The sequence below is a fragment of the Leptonychotes weddellii genome, chromosome 12, assembly GCF_054177405.1.
Source record: "Leptonychotes weddellii isolate Sample4059 chromosome 12, ASM5417740v2, whole genome shotgun sequence".
In the NCBI taxonomy this organism is placed as follows: domain Eukaryota; kingdom Metazoa; phylum Chordata; class Mammalia; order Carnivora; family Phocidae; genus Leptonychotes; species Leptonychotes weddellii.
Genome location: NC_138380.1, coordinates 48430371 through 48454821, shown reverse-complemented (window position 1 = coordinate 48454821; position 24451 = coordinate 48430371). Strand labels below are relative to the sequence as shown.

Genomic DNA, 24451 nt, shown 5'->3' with positions numbered 1-24451 from the left:
TGATCTTTGTGTGAACATACCTTTTGTTTTGGGTAAATATTTATGAATGACAGTCTCATGGCAAATGTGTGTTTGACGTCGTCAGAATCGGCCCATCTGGTTTCTAAGGTGGTTGTGCTGTTACAGTTTCACCATCAGCGTGTAAGAAGTCCACGTGCTCTACATTCTTATCAAAACTGAGCATATTTAGTCTTATTAGTTTTAGCCCATCTCATAGATATGTAGTGGTACGTCATTGTGGGTTTAGTTTGCTGCATTTCCATGACGGCTAAGGAGGTTGAACATTTTCTCGCAAAGCATGCTGGCCATTCCCACACTTTCCTTCTGTGAAGTGCTGTACTGTGTGTGCTTCCTTTGTTAAGTTCATATATTGCAAATATTTTTCTCTTAACTTGTAGCTTGCTTTTTAATTTTCTTAATGGTATCCATCAAAGATAAAGTCTTTAAATTTGATGAAATGCTGTTTATCAATTTGTTTTTTAAAATAGGCTAGTGAAGAATGTTTGACTAGTCCCACGTTGCAAAAGTTTTCGAGTATGTTTTCTTCCAGAAGTTTTGTTTTATAGTTTTCATGTGGTTTTCTCCTTCTTTGTGTTAATGTGCTGGATGATATCGATTGATTTTTCAAATGCTAAACAATTCTTCAGTGTTGCATTCCTGGGATAAACTCCACTTGGTCAGGAGTTACCATTTTTGTATTTGTTGCTGGGTTCAATATGCTACTACTTTGTTAAGGATTTTTAAATCTATGCCAGGTGGGATATTGGTCTGTAGTGTCCTTTCTTGTAATATCTTTATCTGGTTTTGGCATTAGGGTGATGCTGACCTTGTATAATTAGTTGGCCATTTTCTTGTCTATTTTATTCCGAGTTTGTGTAGGATTGGTATTATTTACCCCTTAAATATATGATAGAATTAACCAATGAAGCCATCTGGGCCTAGATTTTTCTTTGTGGCAGTTTTTTCATTGCTAAACTCAATTTTTTAAATAGATACAGAGTCATTCAGATTTTTTCTTCTTCTTGAATTAGTTTTGATAATTTGCATCTTTTAAGAAATCTCTCCACATTATCTAGATTATTGAATGCATTGGCATTAATTTGTTCATGATATTCCCTTATTATCAGTAATGAGGTCCTGCAGTCCGTGTGTGTCCTGGGTCATTTGTGTCTTCTCTCCTTTTCTTGCTTTGTTGAGCTAGAGGCTTATCCGTTACATTTTTAACCAGCTCTCTGGTGTTCACAGTCTGTATTGTTATTCACTGTCTGCCTTCAAAAGGATACACTACTTAACATATAATGTGAGAGCCTCTAGTTTTTAGTATGATTTCTCTTGATTCTCTTAAGCTTAATATTTGCTTGTCCATCCATCTATTAAACCATGTTTCATTTGTATTTTCTTCTCATTTTTATACTTTTTAAATGTACTTTCTTTATTGAGAACTTGTTTTGGCAGATAACAGGAGTATTTAAACTGAATTCTTTTCCCAAACAGTCAACTACTCTAACGTGACTTACCAAATGTTTTCCTTTCCCCCGAGACCTGCTTTGTCTAGCATAGCAGCTCTATAATGTCTGTTTTTCTTGAAAAACAATTTTAGAGAATAATATCCTAGCAATGTCATGATTATAGAATACTTTCATTTGAAAATTTGAACCCCTATGCAGTATTTTTACATTTGCGTCCCAGTTCATCTCCTACCTGTTTTCACTTAGGTCTTAAAATTTGAAATTATTTGGTGACGTTTCCGTAAATTTGGTTTAACCAAGGACAGCATCATTACTGTTGGGGTGCTGGTACTTGCATCAGCAAAGTTTGAAGGACAACTTGGATGATGCAGGTAGCATTCATGAGTGGAGGCAGCAGCATGCCTGAGCCTTAAGAGCACATGATTCTACCCCTGACCTGCCATGGGGCCTGGGGCATGTGCTCACCTTGCTCAGAACCTTGGCCTGCATCTCTGCACAATACAGGTGAGAAGAGTAGCCACTTCCTGGAGTTGTGAGAATAAGGGAGAGAGTGCATGAAAAGCTTTTAACACCCTGTACAGGGTCAAGAAAATACTCAGTAAACACAAGTTCTCAATATTAATGTACAGACCAAGCAAGTCAATTGGCTACCTTTTCTGTCCCCTATTTCCTGTTGATCTTTACTGCTTCTATTGTATGATAGAATACAGAATGTGGGGAAAATGTGGGCTTAGTTTAAATACAAGTACTTAACGGCACAGATCCAATGAAATTTAGGCATGTTCACCATGAAAATTAGGTATGCATGAAGTGGACTGTAATTATATTTACAAGAGCAAGTGGATAAATATTACTGGACTGTGTACTTTACGAAGTCTAAAATCACAGGCTTGCTTACTTGGTTCCTTCTTTGCAGTTCAGTTAAGTGAAATTTTTTCACATGCTGCTTTAAATGGCAGTGGTCTTTGGGGAAGACTTTCTGGAGGTCCCCCTCCAAAAAGGGGATTTGAACGTTATGTTTTGGGAACATCTTAAAAGTCTAACCAAGCTGGCTTGAGGCAGTGGTATTCCAGAACTGGCCTGTACCACCTTGAAAGAGCCGATGGTTAAATTTTCATGAAATTTTTGAGTTTGTTGCTAAGCACGGCCACCGCTAGAAACTAAATTATATGGACGTATGGTTATATTTAAAACAAAGGTGACGAGTACTGCAGACACATCACTGCCTAATTGAATTTCTCTATCTCGTTAATAGTGATGCTCTTAGGTCCTTTCTATTCTTTCTGCTTGGCGATGTGCTACTGGGCATCTCTTCCCAGGCCCGTGCTTAGTGATGTGTTGATAGATGGAAGTTAGCCAGGGTGGAGGTGTTTATTCCATGGAAACCAGCAGCCGCTCTGTTTTGGAGAGCTGGTCATTAAACATTGACCAGCCTAGCTCTGGCCATGGGTAAAGGTGGCCTCTAGCCCCAAATATCACTCCTCTTTCTGCAGTGACAACTTGTAGGAGTTTACTGGATATACTACAGATTTCCCTTAAACTCCTACACCCATTCTTCTGCCTTTCTCACACATTCCATAGTTTTCTACATATCTAGAAACAAACGGGACATTTTTTAGTTGAAGTGAAGGGTCTTGTTAACCATGACGAACAGAGGTAATTGTGAGCTGCTTGGGAATGGTGAGAATGTGGATACAAATTAATCAATTGATTTCGGCAATGTGTACTTACTACCTGATAACATAATAAAGCTAAATTTCTTACTTACTTTTTAGGCCCTGTGCCATGGTGGCCCCTGACAGTGAGCTAATCTGTGAAATCATGTTAGTCACTGAAGGGTTTGCAGACGCTCGCTCATTAGCCCGCAAGTTCCTTACGTTGTACACGCTCTGCAGGGGGCTTCTCTCCAAGCAGGTGAGGGGCTTTTTGTTCCTTTGGCTTGGTGTTTATATCCCATTAAAACTGCTTTGGAAATATAGATGCTGGGTAATTTATCACTCACATGACGGTTAGACATCTTGGAGTAATTTTTTATTTTCTAGAAAATTTTGAAAATCTTTATTTTACAGTTTTAAATTTTTTTCTAAAATTAAACTTGAGACATTTTAGGTTGACCTTTTTTAAACGATTTTATTTATTTGAGAGAGTATGGGGGGGAGGGGCAGAGAGAAGCAGACTCCCTACTGAGCAGGGAGCCTGACCCCGACCCACCAGCCAGCTGAATCCCAGGACCCCAGGATCATGACCTGAGCTGCAGGCAGACACTTACCCGACAGCCACCCAGGCGCCCCTTAAGTCGACTGTTTTATTGGTACTTCATATAATTTTTATCAGTGGGCTCTGTGATTTTCTTTAACCTTCAGCAATGCTGTAATTATACATGGAATTTTATGATGTCTCCCTTTCTTGGTGAGAACATTATTTTCTAGTAAGAGATGGCAGGAGTGTTCGTAAGAATCAAAAGAAGCAAAAGCTGATTCTCAGAATCAAAAGAAGCAAAAGCTGGGGCGCCTGGGTGACTCAGTCGTTAAGCGTCTGCCTTCGGCTCAGGTCATGATCCCAGGGTCCTGGGATCAAGTCCCACATCGGGCTCCCTGCTCAGCAGGAAGCCTGCTTCTCCCTCTCCCACTCCCCCTGCTTGTGTTCCTGCTCTCGCTATGTCTCTCTCTGTCAAAAAAATAAATACAATCTTAAAAAAAAAAAAAAAAAAGCAAAAGCTGATTCTCAGAAGAACCCCTCAAGAAATTTTAAATTAAAATTTCTCTCATTTTGCTGGTAATGTTTTATTTGAAGGTGGGGTTGGCTGTTTTTTGTTTTCACTTTTGCTCTACAAGTCCCTAGTCTCTGAAGTGGGTCAAACATACTCTTTACGCTCCTCACTACCTTGGTTTTTTTTTGTTTTTGTTTTTTTTTTTTGGTATAGTTGAAAATGATGCTACATTCGTTTTAGGTCCAGAGCAGAGTGATTCGATATGTCTACCTTTGGCTGTGCTCACCGCAAGTGTAGCTGCCATCTGGCACCCTATAAGACTGTTCCAGTACCACTGACTCTCTTCCTTGTGCTGTGTCCTTTATTCCTGTCCAGTCCCGGGCTGCTTGCTGTTTCACCAAAGTTGCTGATATGTTACAAATGACATAGGTTATCAGCCTCCTGATTTTTAAATTCAGCTTTGTGGTCACCTCTGACTTTGGTCTTTTGATGACCGTTCATTAATTCCTGGTGACATTACTTTGCAGCTTTTCCAGCGTGGAAGTATTAAAATGCCACAGTTAGAACCACATAGTTACCTGTACTGACAGGTGTACTCATTTTAAATTACCTGTTGTTGAGGTGGAATTGGGATCTGAGAGAGAGATTCATGTTGTCATTTTAATAACTGTAAATCTACATGCTGGGGGGAAATCATAGCGAATTTAATGGTATGGAAAAATGTTGATGACAGCGTTGCATGCAGAAAACAGCATGCCAAACTAGATGTGATGTACAACTTGCATGTGTTTTCTTATTTTAGACTCTGTGCATTTTATAGATTTACTTACGTGTGTGTGTGCCTGGAAAATATATTGTGATTTTTAATTAGTGTCTCTGGGTAATAAGACTATTTTTTATTTTTCTCCCTGTTTGGAGTATCCTTTTTATTTTTGCAAGGAGTTCATTTTAATTTTATAATGGTCAGAAGTCAGAAGAAAAGAATGTCATTGAACCCAGGCAACACAGAGTTACAACCACATCCATTCCCAATGGTCGTATTTAAACATTTAGTGAGCATTTCCTATATCCAAGTATTATGTTTGTTGCTGGAGATGATGAAGAAGGTAAACAAGAGCAAATGAAGCAAGTGCACTCAGATTTCTGAGTGCAGAGAACTTAGGAGACTCAGTTTACGTGAAATAAAAATGAGAAGAAAATGAAGGATGAGACAATGATCATGGTTTTAAGAGGGAGGTGTTGGGCGTAAAGTTAGAACAATCAAGGGAAGTGCTGTCCAACTAGACGAGTGTCATGGATGAGATGAGGGAAGGCAGGGAGACCAGGACAGAAGGGCTGAGTTAGGAACAGTCACTGATATGTTTCTAAGCTGTAGGAATAGATTTAAGAAGAACCAGTGGACATTTTTAAAAAAGTAAATAAATTTACTTATTTGTTTATTTACTTTTGAATGCACGTGTTGAGGGGGAAGGGGCCAGAGGGAGAGGGAGAGGGAGAATTTCAGGGAGACTCCCAGCTGAGCATGGAGCCCGATGTGGGCTCTCTCACGACCCTGAGATCATGACCTGAGCTGAAATCAAGAGTCAGATGCTTAAACCACTGAGCCACCCAGGTGCCCCACCAGTGGACATTTTTTTAAATTTAATTTCATTTTTATTTAAATTCAATTGGCCAACATACAGTACATCATTAGTCCCAAAGTAGAGTTCAATAATTCATTAGTTGGGTATAACACCCAGTGCTGATCACATCCTGTGCCCTCCTTAATGCCCATCACCCAGTTACCCCATCCTCCCACCCTCCTCCCCTTCAGCAACCCTCAGTTTGTTTCCTATAGTTAAACCAGTGGACATTTCTGACTAACGGAGTGACATAATGAAAATGGTGAAGGTTATTGTAGTACTCATTGCATTGACATGTTTAGGAGGGTCACCAACTTCTCTTAAACCTCTGTCCAGAATTTCTTCTACCTCCTCTCCTTTAATGTTCTTACTGCACTGACTAAGCCCCCTTCCCAATCTCTCTGGCTTTCACGCTCTGGTCCTTCACCCTTTCCACTTCTCCACAAGCCCTAGTCTACTTTTGCATCAGTGGCTCTCCATGACCCAGCATATAAACTACTACTTCTGTTGAGACTCCAGACACACCCATGTATGTCATATGCACGGCTGTGAAACAATTTTCACCCGACACTTCTTAGCCTTCCTATTTGCAACGCATTCTGGAATGTTTCATTCTATTCTGTTCTATTTTATTACCCGCAGAAATGATGGTCAAGACCTACTAAATTGAATTTACTAATGCACTAATGGATTGAAGAACATATTTATACTTGGATATATTGTTTCATTGCCCACAAAGCATTAACTCATTTTATTCCTACAACAGCCCTGTAGAGTGGTTAGATTCTTTTATGTGCCTTTTTATAGATGACGATACTTGAAGAGGGTGGTGATTTTCCCACAGGCATAGTTGGGAGATAGTTGAGAGAAGGGTTCTCACTCTGTGGGTTGTAGATGAAAGGCAAAAGACAGAAGGCCTGTTGTATGTGATCAGTCCGTTAATTCATTGTCCCTTTACTGAGCACCTGCCCTGGGCAGTGCCCCGTGCTGAGACCTAGAAGACAAAAGGGAACAGATCTGGGCCCTGTCCTCCAGGAGCCCCGAGCCTGTGAAAGGCATCTTCCATCGGGATTCTGTAAAAGTCTCAAAGCAGAGTGGTACTATTTTATCACTGAATTTTAATACTAGAGCTTGGACTGTATTCAACACCAACATCGGTGCTGGCGTGCCCAAGTGATGAAGAGGTAGAGTCCTTAGGACGAATAGAGATCTGGGGCTGGGAGGGATGGACTCACGGGGCCGTGTTTGGAGGTGAAAGCGTGCAGGTCATTCAACTCCTGAGTTAGGAGGTTTCTGGGGGAGAAGAGCCAGGAAGACGGCTGGAGCCTGGGGCACACGCTGCAGCTCAGTGCTTTGGGCAGAGATCTGCTGACAGAGGCGAAGAGCCAGGGGGAAGAGGCAGGAGGAGACTGAAGGGACATGGTTTTCACAGTTGGAAAGAGAAGAGGGAAAACACTACTTCACATCCTTAGAGCATGGATTTGTCTGAACTCTTTCCTTAGAGCTTTTGGTTTCTACCCCTGGAATGAGAAGCTTACTGCCTCATAAAATGTTTGAGAAAATATAACCTATGTTTTGATTTTTAGGATCATTATGACTGGGGACTTCGCACTATTAAATCTGTCTTGGTTGTAGCTGGCTCCCTGAAACGAGGAGATAAAAATAGACCCGAAGATCAGGTACCGACCACAGTGCTAACTTGGTTTTGTGGCGTGAGTAGCTCAACAGCTTCACAGAAATGAGAGTATATACCCGGATGGTGGGCCATGCCTAGCGCAACTTTGAACAAATAGAATCTCTGTTTCACATAGAATATCCTGAGGGCTGGCATTTCTTATGTTATAAAAGATAACTATTCTTGAGTATAAGGATATAAATACAGGAAAGAAAAGGGGATTTTCTAGGTGCTTTTGAAATATCAGCTACAAAAAATATTTTGGCAGTCATAATCAAATAATTCAGCAATCACTGGTTGATTTCCTCTGAGGAACATTTAGAGAATCTGATTAATTGATTTGGGAAATTAATCCTGAAAAGTCTGCGAACACACGATCTCATGGAGCAAAGTGTGTTCCTCTCATGGGCTGTACGATGAGCGTGAGGAATGGAACAGGCAGAATGGTCGCCTGACACCAGTGAAATGCTCAGGTGATTAGTCAGAGCCGCTGGGGCAATGTTCTATCCCTGCTGGTGAGAAACAGTAACAGCCTTCTCTGAGTTTTTTGGAAGCGTTTTTCCTTTATTACAGAGTGAGAATAGTGGATATGCAACACTGTACATATTCTGTACGGCTTGAGAAGCTGAAAAAATCTATTCCTATGAGTTTCTTTTCACGTTAAAGGATACTTACATAATTTTCTACTTCCGTAATACTTCTTTCTCTTCCTCTCAGTCATAATTAACCACTGGGTAGGGATTTTCTTGCATTTCTTTGCTGTGTTGTTATTGTTGGATTGCTTACCTTTCTGTGAAAGTCATGCTGATGTTCAAGTTACTGCTTTTAAAATCTAAAGCCCTCTTTGGTTTTCAGCCAATACAGAACAAATACGCAAACTAAAAATGGTTGTGTTTATCACTCTGAGATTCTCAGAGATTCTCTTTGAACAAAATGATCCGATGGGCCTGGTTAATTTATATCCTGGAGTCTGAGGATCAAGGAGGGAAGGGCCTCAGACTCTCTGTCAAGATCAAAACAGGGAGTTGCAGGAACAGAGCCTCCTTCCTGACTTGAGTCTGAGGTTTGTGATATCCGCAGAGCCTTCTCGTGTTCTGATATGTGAACCTGGAAGCATTTACCCTTCCTATAGATAGAGTGCCATCCTCATGGAGGACCAGTATCAATATCCCATGCTTTAGATTTAAGATTTAAAAATAACATCTTCAGTTGTCAAGCTGCTTATTACACCCTGTATCGGCTTCTTCAATAAAGTGTTTTCTTTCTAGGTACTCATGAGAGCATTGAGGGACTTCAATTTGCCTAAAATAGTGACCGACGACATTCCCGTGTTTCTGGGCCTGGTTGGTGACCTCTTTCCAGCCCTGGATGTACCCCGGAGGAGAGCGCCACACTTTGAACAGATGGTCAGGCAGTCCGCCCTGGAGCTCCACCTGCAGCCTGAGGAGAGCTTCCTTCTTAAAGTAAAAGGAGCATGTGCTTTTCATGGCAGCTCTTGGGATTTGCAGTGAGAATTACTCTATTTAAGTGATCTTTAACCAAAACGTTAACTTACATATTCCACGGACCTTCATGCAATCTTAATATGTTCTTTAAAGCATTCTAACCCGACAGGCTTTACTACAGTAAACAGAAATAATTATTTTGTAGCTCAATTCTGTGAGAAGGAACATACGAATAAGTCATGGTTTTAAGTGTAAGCATACTTTTGTTCAGTTGGTAAAATTTCTTCGTTGTTCTTGGTGACATGCATCAGAAATTAATTTTGCTCTCTTCTCTCCATCTTAGAGAAACTTGGAAGTAAATCCTTAGTACGTGCTTTTAGTGGGGAAAGAAATGTCAACATGTGTGACATCTGACTTCTCAAGGGCTTGTCCATATGCATGCTCAATTTGGGTGTAGTGAATACACGGACGTTAAAATACACTTAGAGAGTATCTCTTTTAGATATTGTCAAGGATGTAAGTCATTACTCAGGTGTGGGTAATTAGTCTTGTACTGTTTTTGTTCAGCACTTCATGAAGTCATTGGTTTTGTAAGTAATTCCTGCCACGTACCAAGTACTAATGTACCCCACTCTGCCTGTGGCCATGACTCACTGAGTAATGGTTTGTCTTCATTCTTACTCCCATGTTGTACTTGGGGAGATTGAGGAGAAACTGTAGTTTGCACTTGTCATCTATTTTAACTTTCCTGGAACATAATTTTGTCAGTGGGAGCTGGTTTGAGTTGTCAGCCAAGAATTAAGCAAAAATGGGTAGGGATTTTTTTCAGCGGGTGGGGGCAGCCAGGTTCTTGTTTTTGTGTTTTTTTGCTTTGTTTTTAAATGACCAACTCATTAAAGGAACCAGTGACTGACTGTTTGGTCGGCAGGTTGTCCAGCTTGAGGAGCTGTTGGCCGTGCGGCACTCTGTCTTTGTGGTTGGAAATGCAGGCACGGGAAAGAGTAAGGTATGGTAAATTGCCTGTTCGTTTTCAGCCACGGAAGGAACACATTTTGGCCGGACATATTTTCATTTCTCCTGAGGAGTTCCCTTCGTCAAAGTCCCCCATAATTTTGAGTTGGAATCCAAGTCTCTGATACTCCTTTTTGATCCATGGACACTGTTTTCTTTTTTTCATATTAGCGGCAGGGAGAATGTAGCACATAGAACCTTGTGTTCAAATAGGAAAAGCAAGCTAAGAGAAGATTGGGCTTTCCATATTTATTAAAACTACTTTTTTTATCTCTCCCAAGTTATTTTAGATTCTCCTTCCCATATCACTAAGAAAAACCCAAATATTTTCCTTCAGTACTTTCTCAGAAACAGAGCCCTCTGTAGGGGCAAAAGAAAACTTGAAAAGCAAGGGAGACAGCAAAACCCATATTTTGGGGGTACCTGTTATGTGCTTTGCTGGGTGCATTATGTGTAATTTATTGTGCACGGCAATGATATGCTCTGGGTATTATTATCCCCATTTTTTACCTCCCTGCTTGATTTTGTTTGATCTTACTGACAATCCTGGCAACATACTTATTTTCTTGGTTGGCAGACGGTATATGCAGAACTGCATGCATTTTAATTCAGGGTGCTTGGGTATAAACATATTGAGTAGCCAAAGACTAAAAATAATCAGACTGGGCATATAAGACTTTAGAGCATGGGTGTGTATAGAACTTGCCAGTATTTAGATCCGAACCCAAAGTGGGACAATTGCAAAGGGAGGCCTAGTATCAGAATTTTCTAGTGAAAAATGTAAGAATTGAAATATTGAAGTAGATAACTGATAGACCTGTAATTATTTTGTTAGAGTAAGTTTCAGATGTGGGCCATGGTTCAGGGAAGGATAAAATTAAATTCTATTATTTCCAGTAGATTAATGGTTTCTAAAAATACAAGCTTAATATTCCTAAAGCATTCAATTTCTTTCATCTAGCCTTCACTGATTCTGTTCTATCCAACCTTTACTTAAGCTGATAGAACTAGAACACTGGAGCTCAGGGCCATGTTACTTAGCAACTTACTGTTCCAAAGTATTTGGCAATTGTTTATCAGTCCTTTGAACGCCTGTGAGTCGATTAGGAAATGATAAATACCTAAAATAAAAGTCATGGCTTTTCAGAGAAAGCAAAAAGGATAGTTGGGACAGATATTTGGCATAAGGTGTCAATTAATTAAACAGACATAGATAAAGCATCTATCTGGTAAATTCTTAATCCTCAAGGCTTCTTTTGCTCAGTTATCCAGATGAGAGTTTCTCAGCTGCGTTCACGGTTGCCATGCTGGGTCTGATTACTCTTTGTCATGGAGGCTGTCCCGTGTGTTCATTGTAGGCTATTGAGCAGCATCCGTGGCCTCTGGTCAGTAGCGTGCCCTCTTTCTCAAGTGCAGAGCATCTCCTGCTAAGAACTATTGCTTTAGGTCCCTGGGTGTTAGAACATGTCCAAACTAGCATCACAGGTGTCACCTGGGACGTTATTAGCAATGCCGATCCTTAGGCCCTGCCATCTGTGTCTTAACACCCTCTGAGCGGTTCTGATGCGCCTACCTACAGGCAGAGTGGATTTTCATAACATGAACAGGAACACTTGTTGACTTATTTGCACACAGGGTTAAAAATTTTAAGTGATAGAGTGAGTTCCTCTAGTCTACATGGTTCAAAGAATCCGGTGAAGAGATCCTAAGAGATGGTAGGAGTACATTTTTCAAGACGGTAATGAAAATGTGCACATGTCAGTTTTTCCCCATACTTAATACACACAGAATATCTAGGGAAGGAAAATCCTTTAGAAATCATTTGCTTTCCATCTGCTTTACAGGAGTATTAATTTTCTTAGCTTTTTCCTTCTTCCCTTCAGATTTTGAGAACACTGAACCGAACATATGTTAACATGAAACAAAAACCTACTTGGAATGACTTAAACCCCAAAGCTGTGACAACAGATGAACTCTTTGGTTTCATACATCACGCTACTCGAGAATGGAAAGATGGCAAGTAGTATTTCCCCGTTACGAGTGCAAAAATTTTTTTATCCAGAAAACCATTTCTCAGTTCAGGCCAATTTCAGTCATAGTGGTAGATTTATTGTTTACGTGTTGGCATTATTGGAAATGGAGTAGCTCACAACAGCATTTATAACCAGTAAATTAAAACCAGATTTGAATAAGTGGTCAATTTGCATTCAGCAAGTTTATGCTCAGAGCTGTGTATTTTATCTCACGTTAATTATATCAGGGCTCCCTGTAAACCAGGCAAGAAGTGAACTTGAATGCCTCAGGAGAATTTGTAAAGTATCTGATGCAAGACACGGACTGAGTTTCAGGCAGACATTATTCTAGGCACCAGGGACGAAAGTTAAGGGGACATGTTTCTTGTCCTGAAAGTATTTGCAGACGAGCAGATCCTTTTGTTCAAATCTGTTACTTCCCATTTCAGTAAATGCACTAACGTTGGCATCATCTTTGAGTCCTTTCTCCCTTTCACACCTTACATCCAACCTCACAGCAAATCCTTTAGGCTTTACCTTTAAATAATCTATTGTCTTCCAGTACCCTTTGCCTTCTCAGTCTGGTCTCCCTGCAGTTCATTTTCCACATAACAGACAGAGGGCGCTCTTCAAAATACGAGTTCCCTGCTTGCAGTTTCCTGTGGGTTCCATCTCCCTTAGAATCCAACCTTTATCCCAGGTTTACAAGGTTCTATGAGATTAGAGCCCTCATCCCCCAGCTCCGATCTGATTTCCTGTGCTCTCCTCCTCACTTACCATAATCCATACACTTTGGCCTCCTTGCTCTTCCTTGAACATGCCAAGCATCTTCCCATCGAGGGCCCCCTGCACTTGATGTTCCCACCGTTTGCAGCCTTAAGTTATGGAAGCGTCTGGTCAAATGCCACATCAGAGAAGGCTTCGCTGAGGATCCTGTCTATGGGAGCATGCCTCCCCATTCTCTGTTTGCTTACCATGTGTATCCATTCTTTCCTTAATTTGGGGACAATCAAAATTTACTCTTGGCCTTTCCATCATCTTTTTTTAAAGGACTGTGGCAGGAAAGGACTAATACCAGTTTATGCTGAAAACCTGTGGAAGCCATTCAGCTCAATGATCATTAGAAAACGTTGCTGGCTTTTTTTTTTTTTTAATTTAATGAGTCATGGTAGTAGGTTTTGCATACTGTTGTTGATTTTTGCACAAAATATTTCACAGGAAACAAAACCTTCCACATACGTGCATCAGAACAGTTTTTCTCATAATATTATATACTTGAGTTTTGAAAAAGCAATGATTATTAAATACATCATGTAATACAATGTCTGGAAAAGTAGTGACAGCAAAAAGGACTGTGGGTTTAAAATATTTTTATCGGGGTGCCTGGGTGGCTCAGTCAGTTGACCGTCCAACTCTTGGTTTCGGCTCAGGATGTGATCTCAGGGTCCTGGGATCGAGCCCCACGTCCAGCTCCGTGGTCAGTGGGGAGTCTGCTTAAGGATTCTCTCTCCCTCTCTCTTTGCCCCTCCCCCCCAAGATAAATAAATCTTTAAAAAATAAATAAAATGTTTTTATCTTCTCATCTTGTAAGGTACTAAGCCAATGACCAAATTTCTCAAAGAAATGTAAAACACCTCTGAATTAGCTTCAGAATTCTATCCCATGAATATTGGTTATAGAAAAACGGAGAAAGGTTAAATAAACTAGTATTTGGCCTAAAATAGATACTGAATATATGTACATGGAAAAGGATAATGTCTTCATTTGGTGTAAGTTTTGAGCTGCATGTATGTTACCCTCTATAAATCCCTACACATGTTCTTCAAGAAAGCTACTGTCATCTTCACAGAGCTGTGGGAAAGCCTCCGAGAAGGTGAGGCGCATCCTCATGGAAGTGAAACCTGCCCATTGGTCTGCAGTCCAGGTGTAGCTCAAAAGGTATCCCACACTGCCCAGCAGAAAGAGGCAGCAAATGTACAGCAAATTTATTTACTTAATAAAAGAGCTTCCTATAGAAATAATAGCAGTTTATTTTAGAAATAAACAGCACACAACTCTACTCTCTATTAGGATCATTTACTCTTTTTTTTAAATTCAGTTAGCCAACATAGAGTACATCATTAGTTTTTGATATAGTGTTTAGTGATTCATTAGTTGCCTATAACACCCAGTGCTCATCACATCCCGTGCCCTCCTTAATGCCCATCACCCAGTTACCCCATTCCCCCATGCACCTCCCTTCTGAAACCCTGAGTTTGTTTCCCAGAGTCAAGAGTCTCATGGTTTGTCTCCCTCTCTGATTTCCTCCCGTTTAGTTTTCCCTCCCTTCCTCTATGGTCCTCTCTGCTATTCCTTATATTCCACATATGAGTAAAACCATATGATAATTATCTTTCTCTGATTGACTTATTTCACTTAGCATAATCCCCTCCAGTTCCATCCATGTCAATGTAAATGGTAGGTATTCATCCTTTCTGATGGCTGAGTAATATTATCTTGTATATATGAACCACATCTTTATCCATTCATCTGTTGAAGGGTATCTCAGCTCCTTCCACAGTTTGGCTCTCATGGACATTGCTGCTATGAACATTGGGGTGCATATGGCCCTTCTTTTCACTGCATCTGTATCTTTGGGGTAAATACCTGTAGTGCAATTGCTGGGTCATAGGGTAACTCTATTTTTAATGTTTTGAGGAACCTCCATACTGTTTTCCAGAGTGGCTGCACCAGCTTGCATTCCCACCAACAGTGTAAGAGGGTGCTCCTTTCTCCACATCCTCGCCAACATATGTTGTTTCCTGTCCTGTTAATTTTAGCCATTTTTACTGGTGTAAGGTGGTATCTCACTGTGGTTTTGATTTGTATTTCCCTGATGGCAAGTGTTGGAGCATTTTTTCTTGTGGATCATTTACTCTTAATGTATAGGTCTCTTCTCATCCATTCTGCGAGAACAAGCGAATCTTAAGCATGATGGACCAAAATGGATCATCCTGGATGGAGATATTGATCCCATGTGGATTGAGTCACTAAATACTGTCATGGATGACAACAAGGTGAATAATACCTTTTAGCTAAACAAATATCACACTGGGAGTGTAGGAAGATCTTTTCACTTGTTGATTTGAATGCTAGTTTTTAATCATTAACCTAATGTTCTTTATGTAATTGCTATTTTGGTAAGTGGCACTATCCTGATAGTTCTCTTAATTTCGCTGGTAAAGAATTGAAGGGAAAGACATTTTTCTTGTCTGCATAAATTTAGCCACCTTTAAAGAGAGATATACATCTGAGAATTTAGTTCATACACGCCTCACCATTTTCTAAGAGCCAGGCATAAATTATTATGTCTTTGGTTAAGTATGCAATACTTGGATAGTAAAAGGACGAGTTTGTGCCCTATGTAAATTGATGAAATATAGCTATTAAAATTAAGTAATTCCTATGGCTACAGAATGAGTGTAAATGCATTTCTAAGCATTTTGCTGTGGCTGATCCAGCATTCCCAACAGAGACAAAAAGTGATAGTCCAGGTCCGGGAGACAGCACTTAAAGCAACACAAGGTCTGTGGTTAGGGTCAGGAGAAAGAAATAGGCAATCATCCTTGCTACAGAACAGAATTACTAACCCCCTTAAATGAGCGGTAATTACCGCTTTCTGCATTAAGACATTGTTCATCATAAAATGTAGGTCTGAGATCTTTATACTTGCATGAGTTTCTATAGCACAATTGGTAATTGTGGTATTTCAGATTCTAAAGAAAGTTTATTTTTTTGTGTGGTATTCAGGCCTTTTCATGTAATCAACTCTTAGAACAAATATCTCCTATTTAGTAGTAATTACCGCAGACATTTAAAGGTTGGCATGAATGAGTCCGTATTGGGGAGTTTGTTCCTCAAGGGTCAGTGAGCTCCCCTCTGGGATCAACTGAGATCTTTATGCAGCCCGCTCTTCAGACTCGGGAGAGTGAGCTCATTGCTTTTGGCACTTGTACCGGGGCTCGGGAGAGGGAGTACTTGGTGTTGTTCTGGTGAGTTAGCCGCATAGCCTTTGCCCCCCAACGACAGTGCCTCTTTTCTGCTGTGCTGGTCTGTCCAGGTGCTGACCTTAGCCAGCAATGAGCGCATAGCACTTACCCCCTCCATGAGGCTGCTCTTTGAGATTCATCACTTGCGGACCGCAACCCCGGCTACTGTTTCCAGAGCTGGTATTCTGTATGTGAACCCACAAGATCTGGGCTGGAATCCGTGAGTACTGCTTTTTTTTTTTTTTTTAACTGTGGTAAAATATTCATAACCAAAACCACTTTCACCATATTTAAGTGTACAGTTCAGGGGCATTAAGTACATTCACATTGTGAAACAACCATCAGCCCCATCCATCTTCGTAGCTTTCTTCATCCTCCTCAACGGAAGCCCCGTCCCCATTAAACAGTAACCACCCAGTATGCCCTGCCCTCAGTCCCTTTCTCCTTTCTGCCTCTTTGAATCTGATTCTGCTAAGTACCTCTTATAACTGGAATCATACGGTAATTGTCTTTTTGTGGCGGGCTTATTTAGCTTAGCATAATGCCTTTAGAGTTCATCCATGTTATAGCATGTTCCAGAATTTCCTTCCTTTTTAAGGCTGAATGATGTTCCATTGTATGTATACAACACATTTTGCTTATCCATTCATCTGTTGATAGGCACTTGGGCTGCTTCTACCTTTTGATGGTTGCAAATACTTTTGTGAACATAGGCATACAGGTATATTTTTGAGTGCTTCCAACTATTTTGGATATATACCCACAAGGGGACTTTCTAGATGATGTGGTAATTCTATTTTTAATTTTCATTGGAGCCACCATACTGTTTTCCATAGTGGCTGCACTATTTTGTGTTCCCTCCAACAGTGTACAAGGTTCCAATTTCTGCACATTCTTGCCAACACTTGTAATTTTCTTTATTTTTTATGACAGCCATCCTAATGGGTGTGAAATGGTATGTCACACTGGTTTTGATTTATTTATTTCCCTAATGATTAGTCATATCGAGCATCTTTTCATGTGCTCATTGGCCATTTGCGTATTTTCCCTGGAGAAATGCTTATTTCAGTCTTTTGCCTAGGTTTTAAATCTAGTTTGGTTTTGTTTTTATTGTTGTGAATATTTCTTTTTCCAGTCTTAGTTTTAAAACTAAAATTTTATGTGATCATTTGAAGAAAGTATTAGCAAATAAATTGAAAGCTAATTGAATAGGCTAATTTAAAGAGAATGAAATTAGCACCTGTATGATTTGTCAATTTTAGTTGGACATTACCCTGTTCACACCTTGTACAAGTTAAGAACTCAGTATTTGTCAAATAAGTGAATAAGTAATAACAATAATTCATATGGAGCACTGAGACATAAATAAATCATTTGTATAAATATATTAATATGTCCTATAAACACATGCATATTCGTATGTATGTGTATAATAGCCACACATGAATAGCGGTAATGCTTGGATTCAGAACAGGTTGACTGTGCCCCCCTGCTTGCTCTTCAGATGCTTACGCTTCCCAGAATTCATCCTGGAGGTCATGTGTTGCCGCCCCTAGCATTTCCACTAGGAGCTGCGGAAATAATGCTTGACCTCCGCAAGTGACACGTGCTTGTGCCCGGTGTGCTGCTGGTGCCAGAATCTTCTGTTGACCCCAGACGCTGTCCGGGCTGTGCAGGCTGACCCCAGAGCCACTTCAGTGGGCTCCTTGCCATCCGGCTTCCGGTTGGCTTGGCCCATGAGGAGCCCTGGCAGGAAATGAGAGGGAGAGAGAGGAAAGTGAGGTCAGGCTATTTATTTCCCTGGTTCCCTCCCTGCAGCGTCGCATCAGGATGACTGTGTCCCTCGATGGCAGGTCACTGTCCTCTAAAAGGTCTCTGTACGATCCGTCCCTTGCACACTGTGGTAGTCCTTCGTTCCCTTGTCCCTGCACGCACAGGTATGCTAACCGTTCCTCAGTTGATACCTGTGGCACAGCTCTCTCCCTTCGTTTCCCTGCTCCATGCCCACCTTTGCCTTCTAGATCCTTCTAGATCCTTCCCTGTTACCCTGATTGAGGATGACCTCTGTTCCCTGCCAGATGCTTGGCTGATGGCACTTCTCCAGGCTGCTTTCTCTGGACACTGATTTGTTCACTCGAGGTCTCACCACAGCAAAGTAGAGTCATGCCCACGCTTCTGTTTTAACAGGGTTTTATTGGATCTGTCTGGGGAAGGGGTCATTTTCAAAAGCCTGAAATGGAGAGTTCTTCTTGAGCTAATAGGTCCTTTCCCCAGCTAGGATTCAGACTGTCTTCTAGGATGCTCCTATGGGTTTGGGGCTGGCTAACAGAGAATCTCCAATATCCCTTGATCCCCCCCTAGACAGAGAGCAGAGGCATTCCCCACACCCTGTTTCCTTCAGGGGACCCCTCACCCCTCTGGGTTTTGTCTGGCTTCAGTCATGAACCTCACAATTCCCAGGGTCTCAGTAGCATCACATGGAGATTCGTGCTAATAAAAGCTGTCTAAATCCTTATTTCAAGAAGAACTTTTATCTAGTAAGTCAAAGAGTCTTACTCGATTAGAAAAAACACCCAATTTGCATTCCTATGAAAGTTAAACAACTCTGTCTTCACCATTACGCTTTATTCTTATGGAGGTTTTTCTTTGATCCAGAATCAATGGGTAAGTTTTAATTTTCATGTGTGTGACCACAGACTCATTATCCAAAACAATGGGAATCTTCCCTAAAGGATACTTTTATATTTTACTTCCTACCACCAGAATCTTTAAATGTACTACAGAAAAGTGGCTTTTTCAGATTGGGGGATATGTTTTCACTCCATATTTATTGGGTACATTGCTACCTTTAATGTCATAATATTAATTACAGGGTAGCTTTGCATGTATTGACTCATTCAATCCTTAATTACGTTCTGAGATAAAATTATCAACCTAGTTTTCCAAACCAGTATCTGAGGTCTCAATTTCCCCCAACTTTTTAACTTGAAAGTGTTGAAAATTACAGTAAATCTGAAATGGTAGTACACTCTACACTTTTTTTCTACGGTACCAATTGTTAGCATCGTCCTACATTTACTTTCTCTCTGAATGTACACACACACTCTCACACAGGCATAGAGGCATATTTTCTCCTTTTACTTATTTTTGCAAAATCATCTGCAGACATTAAGCCCCTTCACCACTGTGAACTTGAGCATCTCTTCCCTAAGAACTCTAGGATATTGTCCTACACAAACACAGTACAGTTAACATACTAAAATATTTGTTCTGGATACAGTATTATGTGTTAAACAGTAATTTTTCAAATTTTTTCAGTTAACTGAGAAATTTCCTTGGCAGGTTTTGTCTTTGGTTTTGTTTTTTTTAAATCCAGTGTCAAAACAAGGATCATGCATTGCATCTACCTGTCTGTGTTTTCTCCTTTAATGTAGAATATCCTCCCACCTTTTTCTTTCATGACATTGACAGTTTTGAGGGTAACCTGCCAGATGCCTAGAAGAGTGACCCATTGGTGGTTGCAAGGTGGTGACTTTCTAATTCATTCCTTCTATTTACATAGATGAGGTGACATTTTCCTAAAAGAATTCCTCCTCCTCTTTCCTCCTAATCCCCTCCTTCCCTCACCTGTCTTTCTCCCTTCCGTTTTCTCTCTCACTTTCTCTCTCTCTCTCCCCCTCACTCTCTCTCCCTCTCCCTCTCCCTGTCCCCCTTTCCTTCTTCATGGGCATCATTTTCTATTCATGGTTTCTTTTCTTTCAGTTCAGTGGGTTAGAATTCATTACCAACATGATCCTATTGAATGCTTGCTTTGTCCCAAATTTGCCAACAAGAGCCCCTTCCAACCAGCCCCTTACATGTTCTTTTTCACTTTTTCCTCCTCAGTCTTGGAGCGCTTGGCTTTCTGGCTAGCCAACATGATTCTGGCTCCTTTCATTCTTCCTTCCCCTCGCCTGATTCCGTCATTTCTCCAAGGAGCCAGAAGAAACGACTTTTTGCATAAGGAATGGTATTTAGAATCCCAGATAACGATGCTAAGTGTGCTCATTGCTACCGATAGGCCATTGCTTTTAGGCTCTTTCAGTGAATGGAATTAGGAAATATATTTTCTTAATTCATACTGTGGGAAACCCTAAGTTATCATGGATAGAAGAGATGATAAAATAGTTTGTTTATGGTATCTCCCTGTGATTCCATTTAAGGAATGAAAGTAGTATCATTATCATGTAAGCTGCTTCGACATTTTTTAAATTCACTGAGCTATTCTAAAAAATAATTTTATATCCACACTTAACAGACACAGAGCATATCATGTCAGACAACAAACATCCTTAAAATCACATGAGCACATGACTGGCTATTGAAATCAAATACTATTCTACTTCTCAGTCCTAAGTAAGTTTACTAGATGAATGCTGGATAGTTCATATATGTCTGTTGAGATCTTGAGAAATAGAGAAAGAACGGGCATTAGAAGAAAATTTCTAAAAAATTACCAGCAAGATTTTTTATTCCCATTAGAAAGGGATGAAATGCATAAAAAGGGATTAAATGAATAGAAAAGGAAAAGCAAACAGGTAATTATTTAAATTCATTTGGAATTAAATTATTTAATTCACTTAAAATTATTTAAGTCCCTTACGTTAAAATTATTTAAAGCAAACACAATTGAAAATGAGATCTACCAAATGGTGTATTACTCAACTTCTAGATAATGATAGGAAAAGGTGGAATATCTCTGGAATTTAGTCTGATTCTAAGAGATTACTGGAAGATAAGTTTTGGGAGCCCCACCTTTAAATCATACTTACTCCTTTATTACTTTATAATATCCTTTTGATTTTGTCTCTCTCATCTTCTGATCTGCATTGGATGAGCTGGTTGTCTTTTTTTTTTTTTAGATTTTATCTGAGATAGAGCAAGAGAGAGAGAGCATGAGCGGGGTGGAGGGGCAGAGGCAGAGGGAGAAGCAGGCTCTCCGCTGAGCAGGGAGCCCGATGTGGGGCTCGATCCCTGGACCCTGGGATCACAACCTGACCTGAAGGCAGGTGCTTAACTGACCTAGCCACCCAGGCACCCCAAGCTTGTTGGCTTTTACCCCCGCAATCCCATCCTTCCATCTTGGCATCCTGTATATATTTGCAAAAATAGATTTAGAAATCATCGGCATAACACTGCCGGTCAGCATGTCTAACTTCTGCCATTTTTCCGGGTCACCGTGAACGATGGAGAACCTGCAGCTTACTGTGGGGGGCACGTATATAACCAGAGTTCTCATGAGTTCCTGCTCTCCTCCAGGACACTATTCCAATCCCAGACTCGTGAGTAATACATTAAAAAGTTTTCAGGAGCCTGAAAACTTTGGCTACCTAGGTAGTTTCCAAACTCGAGGGTCTTAGAGTCATGTGATCATGTGAATAGCACTTCTAAAGAAGGGCAGGGCAACACAGCTGAATATATGGAACCACATTTGCAAACGCTGAAGAGGTGAAGATGCTCTGTTAGTGACCTGGATATTGGCATGAAGATGATGCATTAAGGCATCACTATGTGGCTACTTCCTGAGGCAGGGGCACCAACAATCTCTCACGTAGGTAAGAAATAAATATAACCTTTTAGCATGTCATCTTCCAGTGTATGTCATATAATAGCACTGTTTCATTTGATCATGTTCAAATGTATAGCATTTCTTGGAAACCATAAGGGACTTTTTCATGAAGTAAGGTGGAAAGAATTGCCAACAAAGATCTGTATCTTCGGTTTTTGCCATTGCTGAAGGTAATAGTGTCTTCTTCTGAATTCACGATGTTTTAATGTCTATTTTTATTCCAAACTATGAAAATTTATCTGTAATTTATATGTGAAATTTTAAATTGTTTATATTTGACAATACAGACTTTTTTACTCCCTAGGCCATATGGTGTGCTTGACCCCTAGCAGAGGTCATTTGGGGCCTTTTTAGGAGGGCATGCAAGATCACCTTTTGCCATGTCTCCTGGTTTGGTTGAACTGAAGTCATGCAAAGCCCTTTTCCCCTTCTCTGGCTCTCTTGAGGCTTCAGCCCCTGGTCATCCCCACATAGGCTTTTGCTCCTACTGACACCAAAGACCAGGGGGTGGAGGTAGAATTTGTTGTAACCCAACAGAGCACTGGCCACCAACTCTTGGGCCCTGTAGGACTCTACTGCCGTTAGGAGATGCTCAGATTGGCCGAGCCAGGGTCTGACCCCAGTTCTCGGACTTGAACCAACTCTGTGCTGGATGGCACTTACTGAGAACTTGTTGTATGTCAGATAGTAATCCAGGCACTTTCTACACAAGAAATTGTTTCATCCTCAACGATCCTAGGAAGTTTGTGAGAAACTTAAAGCACAGAGAGGTGAAGCAACTCAGCCTAGGTAACGGTTAAAAAATGGTGGAGCTGGGATACGGGTCCAGACAGTCTGACTTGAGAGCTCAGGAGAGCAGTCCCCTCACCACCCCCACTACCCCGGACACTAACATTCTGCTCCCAGCAGCTGCTGTGCGGTTAAACAAGTAGCTCAGAGGTAGGTGAGGCCTTCGTGTCTTCATTTCCAGTAACTCACACCTGGTTGCCATTGTTCCCTGGTGCCCACTGTCCCCACCGCCCAGAGACGCTCTCTCAAGTTACCGTCCTGCACCTGGACTTCACCTGAAAACCATTTCTCTTGGCCCTGAAGAGGTTTTGACCGTTGATATCGTATAAGTCTCACTATAGTGTAAATGTGATCGAATGGTTAATAGAGCCCTATTGTGGCACTTTGTAAAAATCAAAGGGAGCCTTTTATAGGATAATTATCTTGCCTTAATTTCTTCTGATAGTAGAAATGTGAAATCTGATTTGCTTATAGCAAGGTATAGTGGTAATTGTGTAGCTGCCCTGCTGGTGGCTAAATGTATTTGTTATCACCGCCTTCTCTTTGATGAGAACTTTTCGAGCCGTTATTTTTCATTTAACATCACACAGTTTCTCTGCAGAGACGACTGTGGGAGCTTCTAGGCTATGTTTCATTTTATTGATAAGTATGATTTTATTAATATGTTAAGAACATTAGTGTATCAGAATTGATAACCTTCTATAAGCTCCAGATTAATACACATGTACCCAAGCGTGAGATAACCATTTCAGAGCTACTTATCAGAAGCACATTATCTGCTTATTGGTTTGGAGTTACCTCCAATCCAATGCAAAAGGAGGGACTCTGAAATAGCCCCTATGGAATTTTCACCTTTTTATATGTAACTGATTTGTCATTACTAAATAATTGATGCCAAGATTAATCAAGAAAAATCCCAAGCTGTTTTCATAAATAAAGCCTGCCCTATGAAACCAGTTTCATTCCCTTAGGAAATGACATGCTGTACCTCCTTATAAATGCTCAGTAATGGCCTACTTAGACTCTATTATGTTTGCCTTCTAAGTGCTATTAGGAGTTTCTGTTACATTTTTTTCATTAAAGTAAAAATGGCCATTAGAACAAGTTTTTAAGGGGTCATTTAAAAATATTTGCCGTTTGAGAAATAGAATGAACTCACTAAACATGTCCCCGAAGGGTGGCACCAAGCTGTGTTGAGTGGGTGGGGGAAGCTTTTGAGTTGGTGAAATTTGGCTTTTCAAGCCTCGTGTTCAATAAAAGCCTTTCTGTGTTCTTTTTCAGGTATGTGGCCAGTTGGATAGACAGAAGGCGGCATCAATCAGAAAAGGCCAATTTAACTATTCTTTTTGATAAATATGTTCCTGCATGCTTGGATAAGCTGAGAACAAGCTTTAAAACCATCACTTCAATTCTAGAGAACAGCCTGGTGCAGGTGCGGCTTTGGGCACACCATCCACGCTCTAGTCCTGATGCGGTAGTGTGGGACCTGACTGAGGCAGCAGGAGGTTTCGTTTGCTCGATGGGAACGCAGAGAGGAGCGCCTGGGTGACCCAGTCAGTTGGGCATCTGACTCTAGATCTCAGCTCGGGTCTTAATCTCAGGGTCGTGAGTTCTGGCCCCGTGTTGGGCTCCATGCTGGGTGTAGAGCCTACTTGAAAAAATGAAACCTAAAAAAAGAAGAGGCAAAGATCACTGGGGTCGTCAGGTTGCTCCATCTGTCTTTCCCTTTCCCCAGCTCCATGTCCCCCAGTGTTTTTACAAACCTACACACCTGTCACAGTCTGTTATCACTCTGGGTTGTAGTCTGTTGGGTTTTTTTTTTTTTTTCCCATGAGACTGTCATCTAGAGGGCAGAAGCTACCTTGTATTTATTTTGACATCCCCAGAAATTTACAGAGTTCCTCGCACATAGCGGGGGCCAAGTATGTGTTTACTTAATCATTGTTCTCCTCCAAGTATATTGGAATAGAATAAGAAGAACAAAGTAGTAACAACCATATTTATTTTTCTGTCTTCTAAGAAACTGGCCCAGAGAAAGGGGTTCAGTATGTTTTTTGACTACAGTAAATCCAGCAACTAAAG

At 40.7% G+C, this 24451-nt stretch overlaps 1 protein-coding gene across 1 annotated transcript in view; it reads left to right on the top strand.

The window, feature by feature from the left end:
* DNAH11 (dynein axonemal heavy chain 11) overlaps nt 1-24451 on the top strand; it is a 281936-nt gene that overhangs the window by 121841 nt on the left and 135644 nt on the right. Inside the window, 8 exon segments of the mRNA XM_081800433.1 lie at nt 3245-3383; nt 7388-7480; nt 8745-8939; nt 9850-9927; nt 11816-11965; nt 14836-15000; nt 16044-16192; nt 23651-23801. Of these exon segments, the coding sequence (XP_081656559.1) occupies nt 3245-3383; nt 7388-7480; nt 8745-8939; nt 9850-9927; nt 11816-11965; nt 14836-15000; nt 16044-16192; nt 23651-23801 (1120 nt within the window).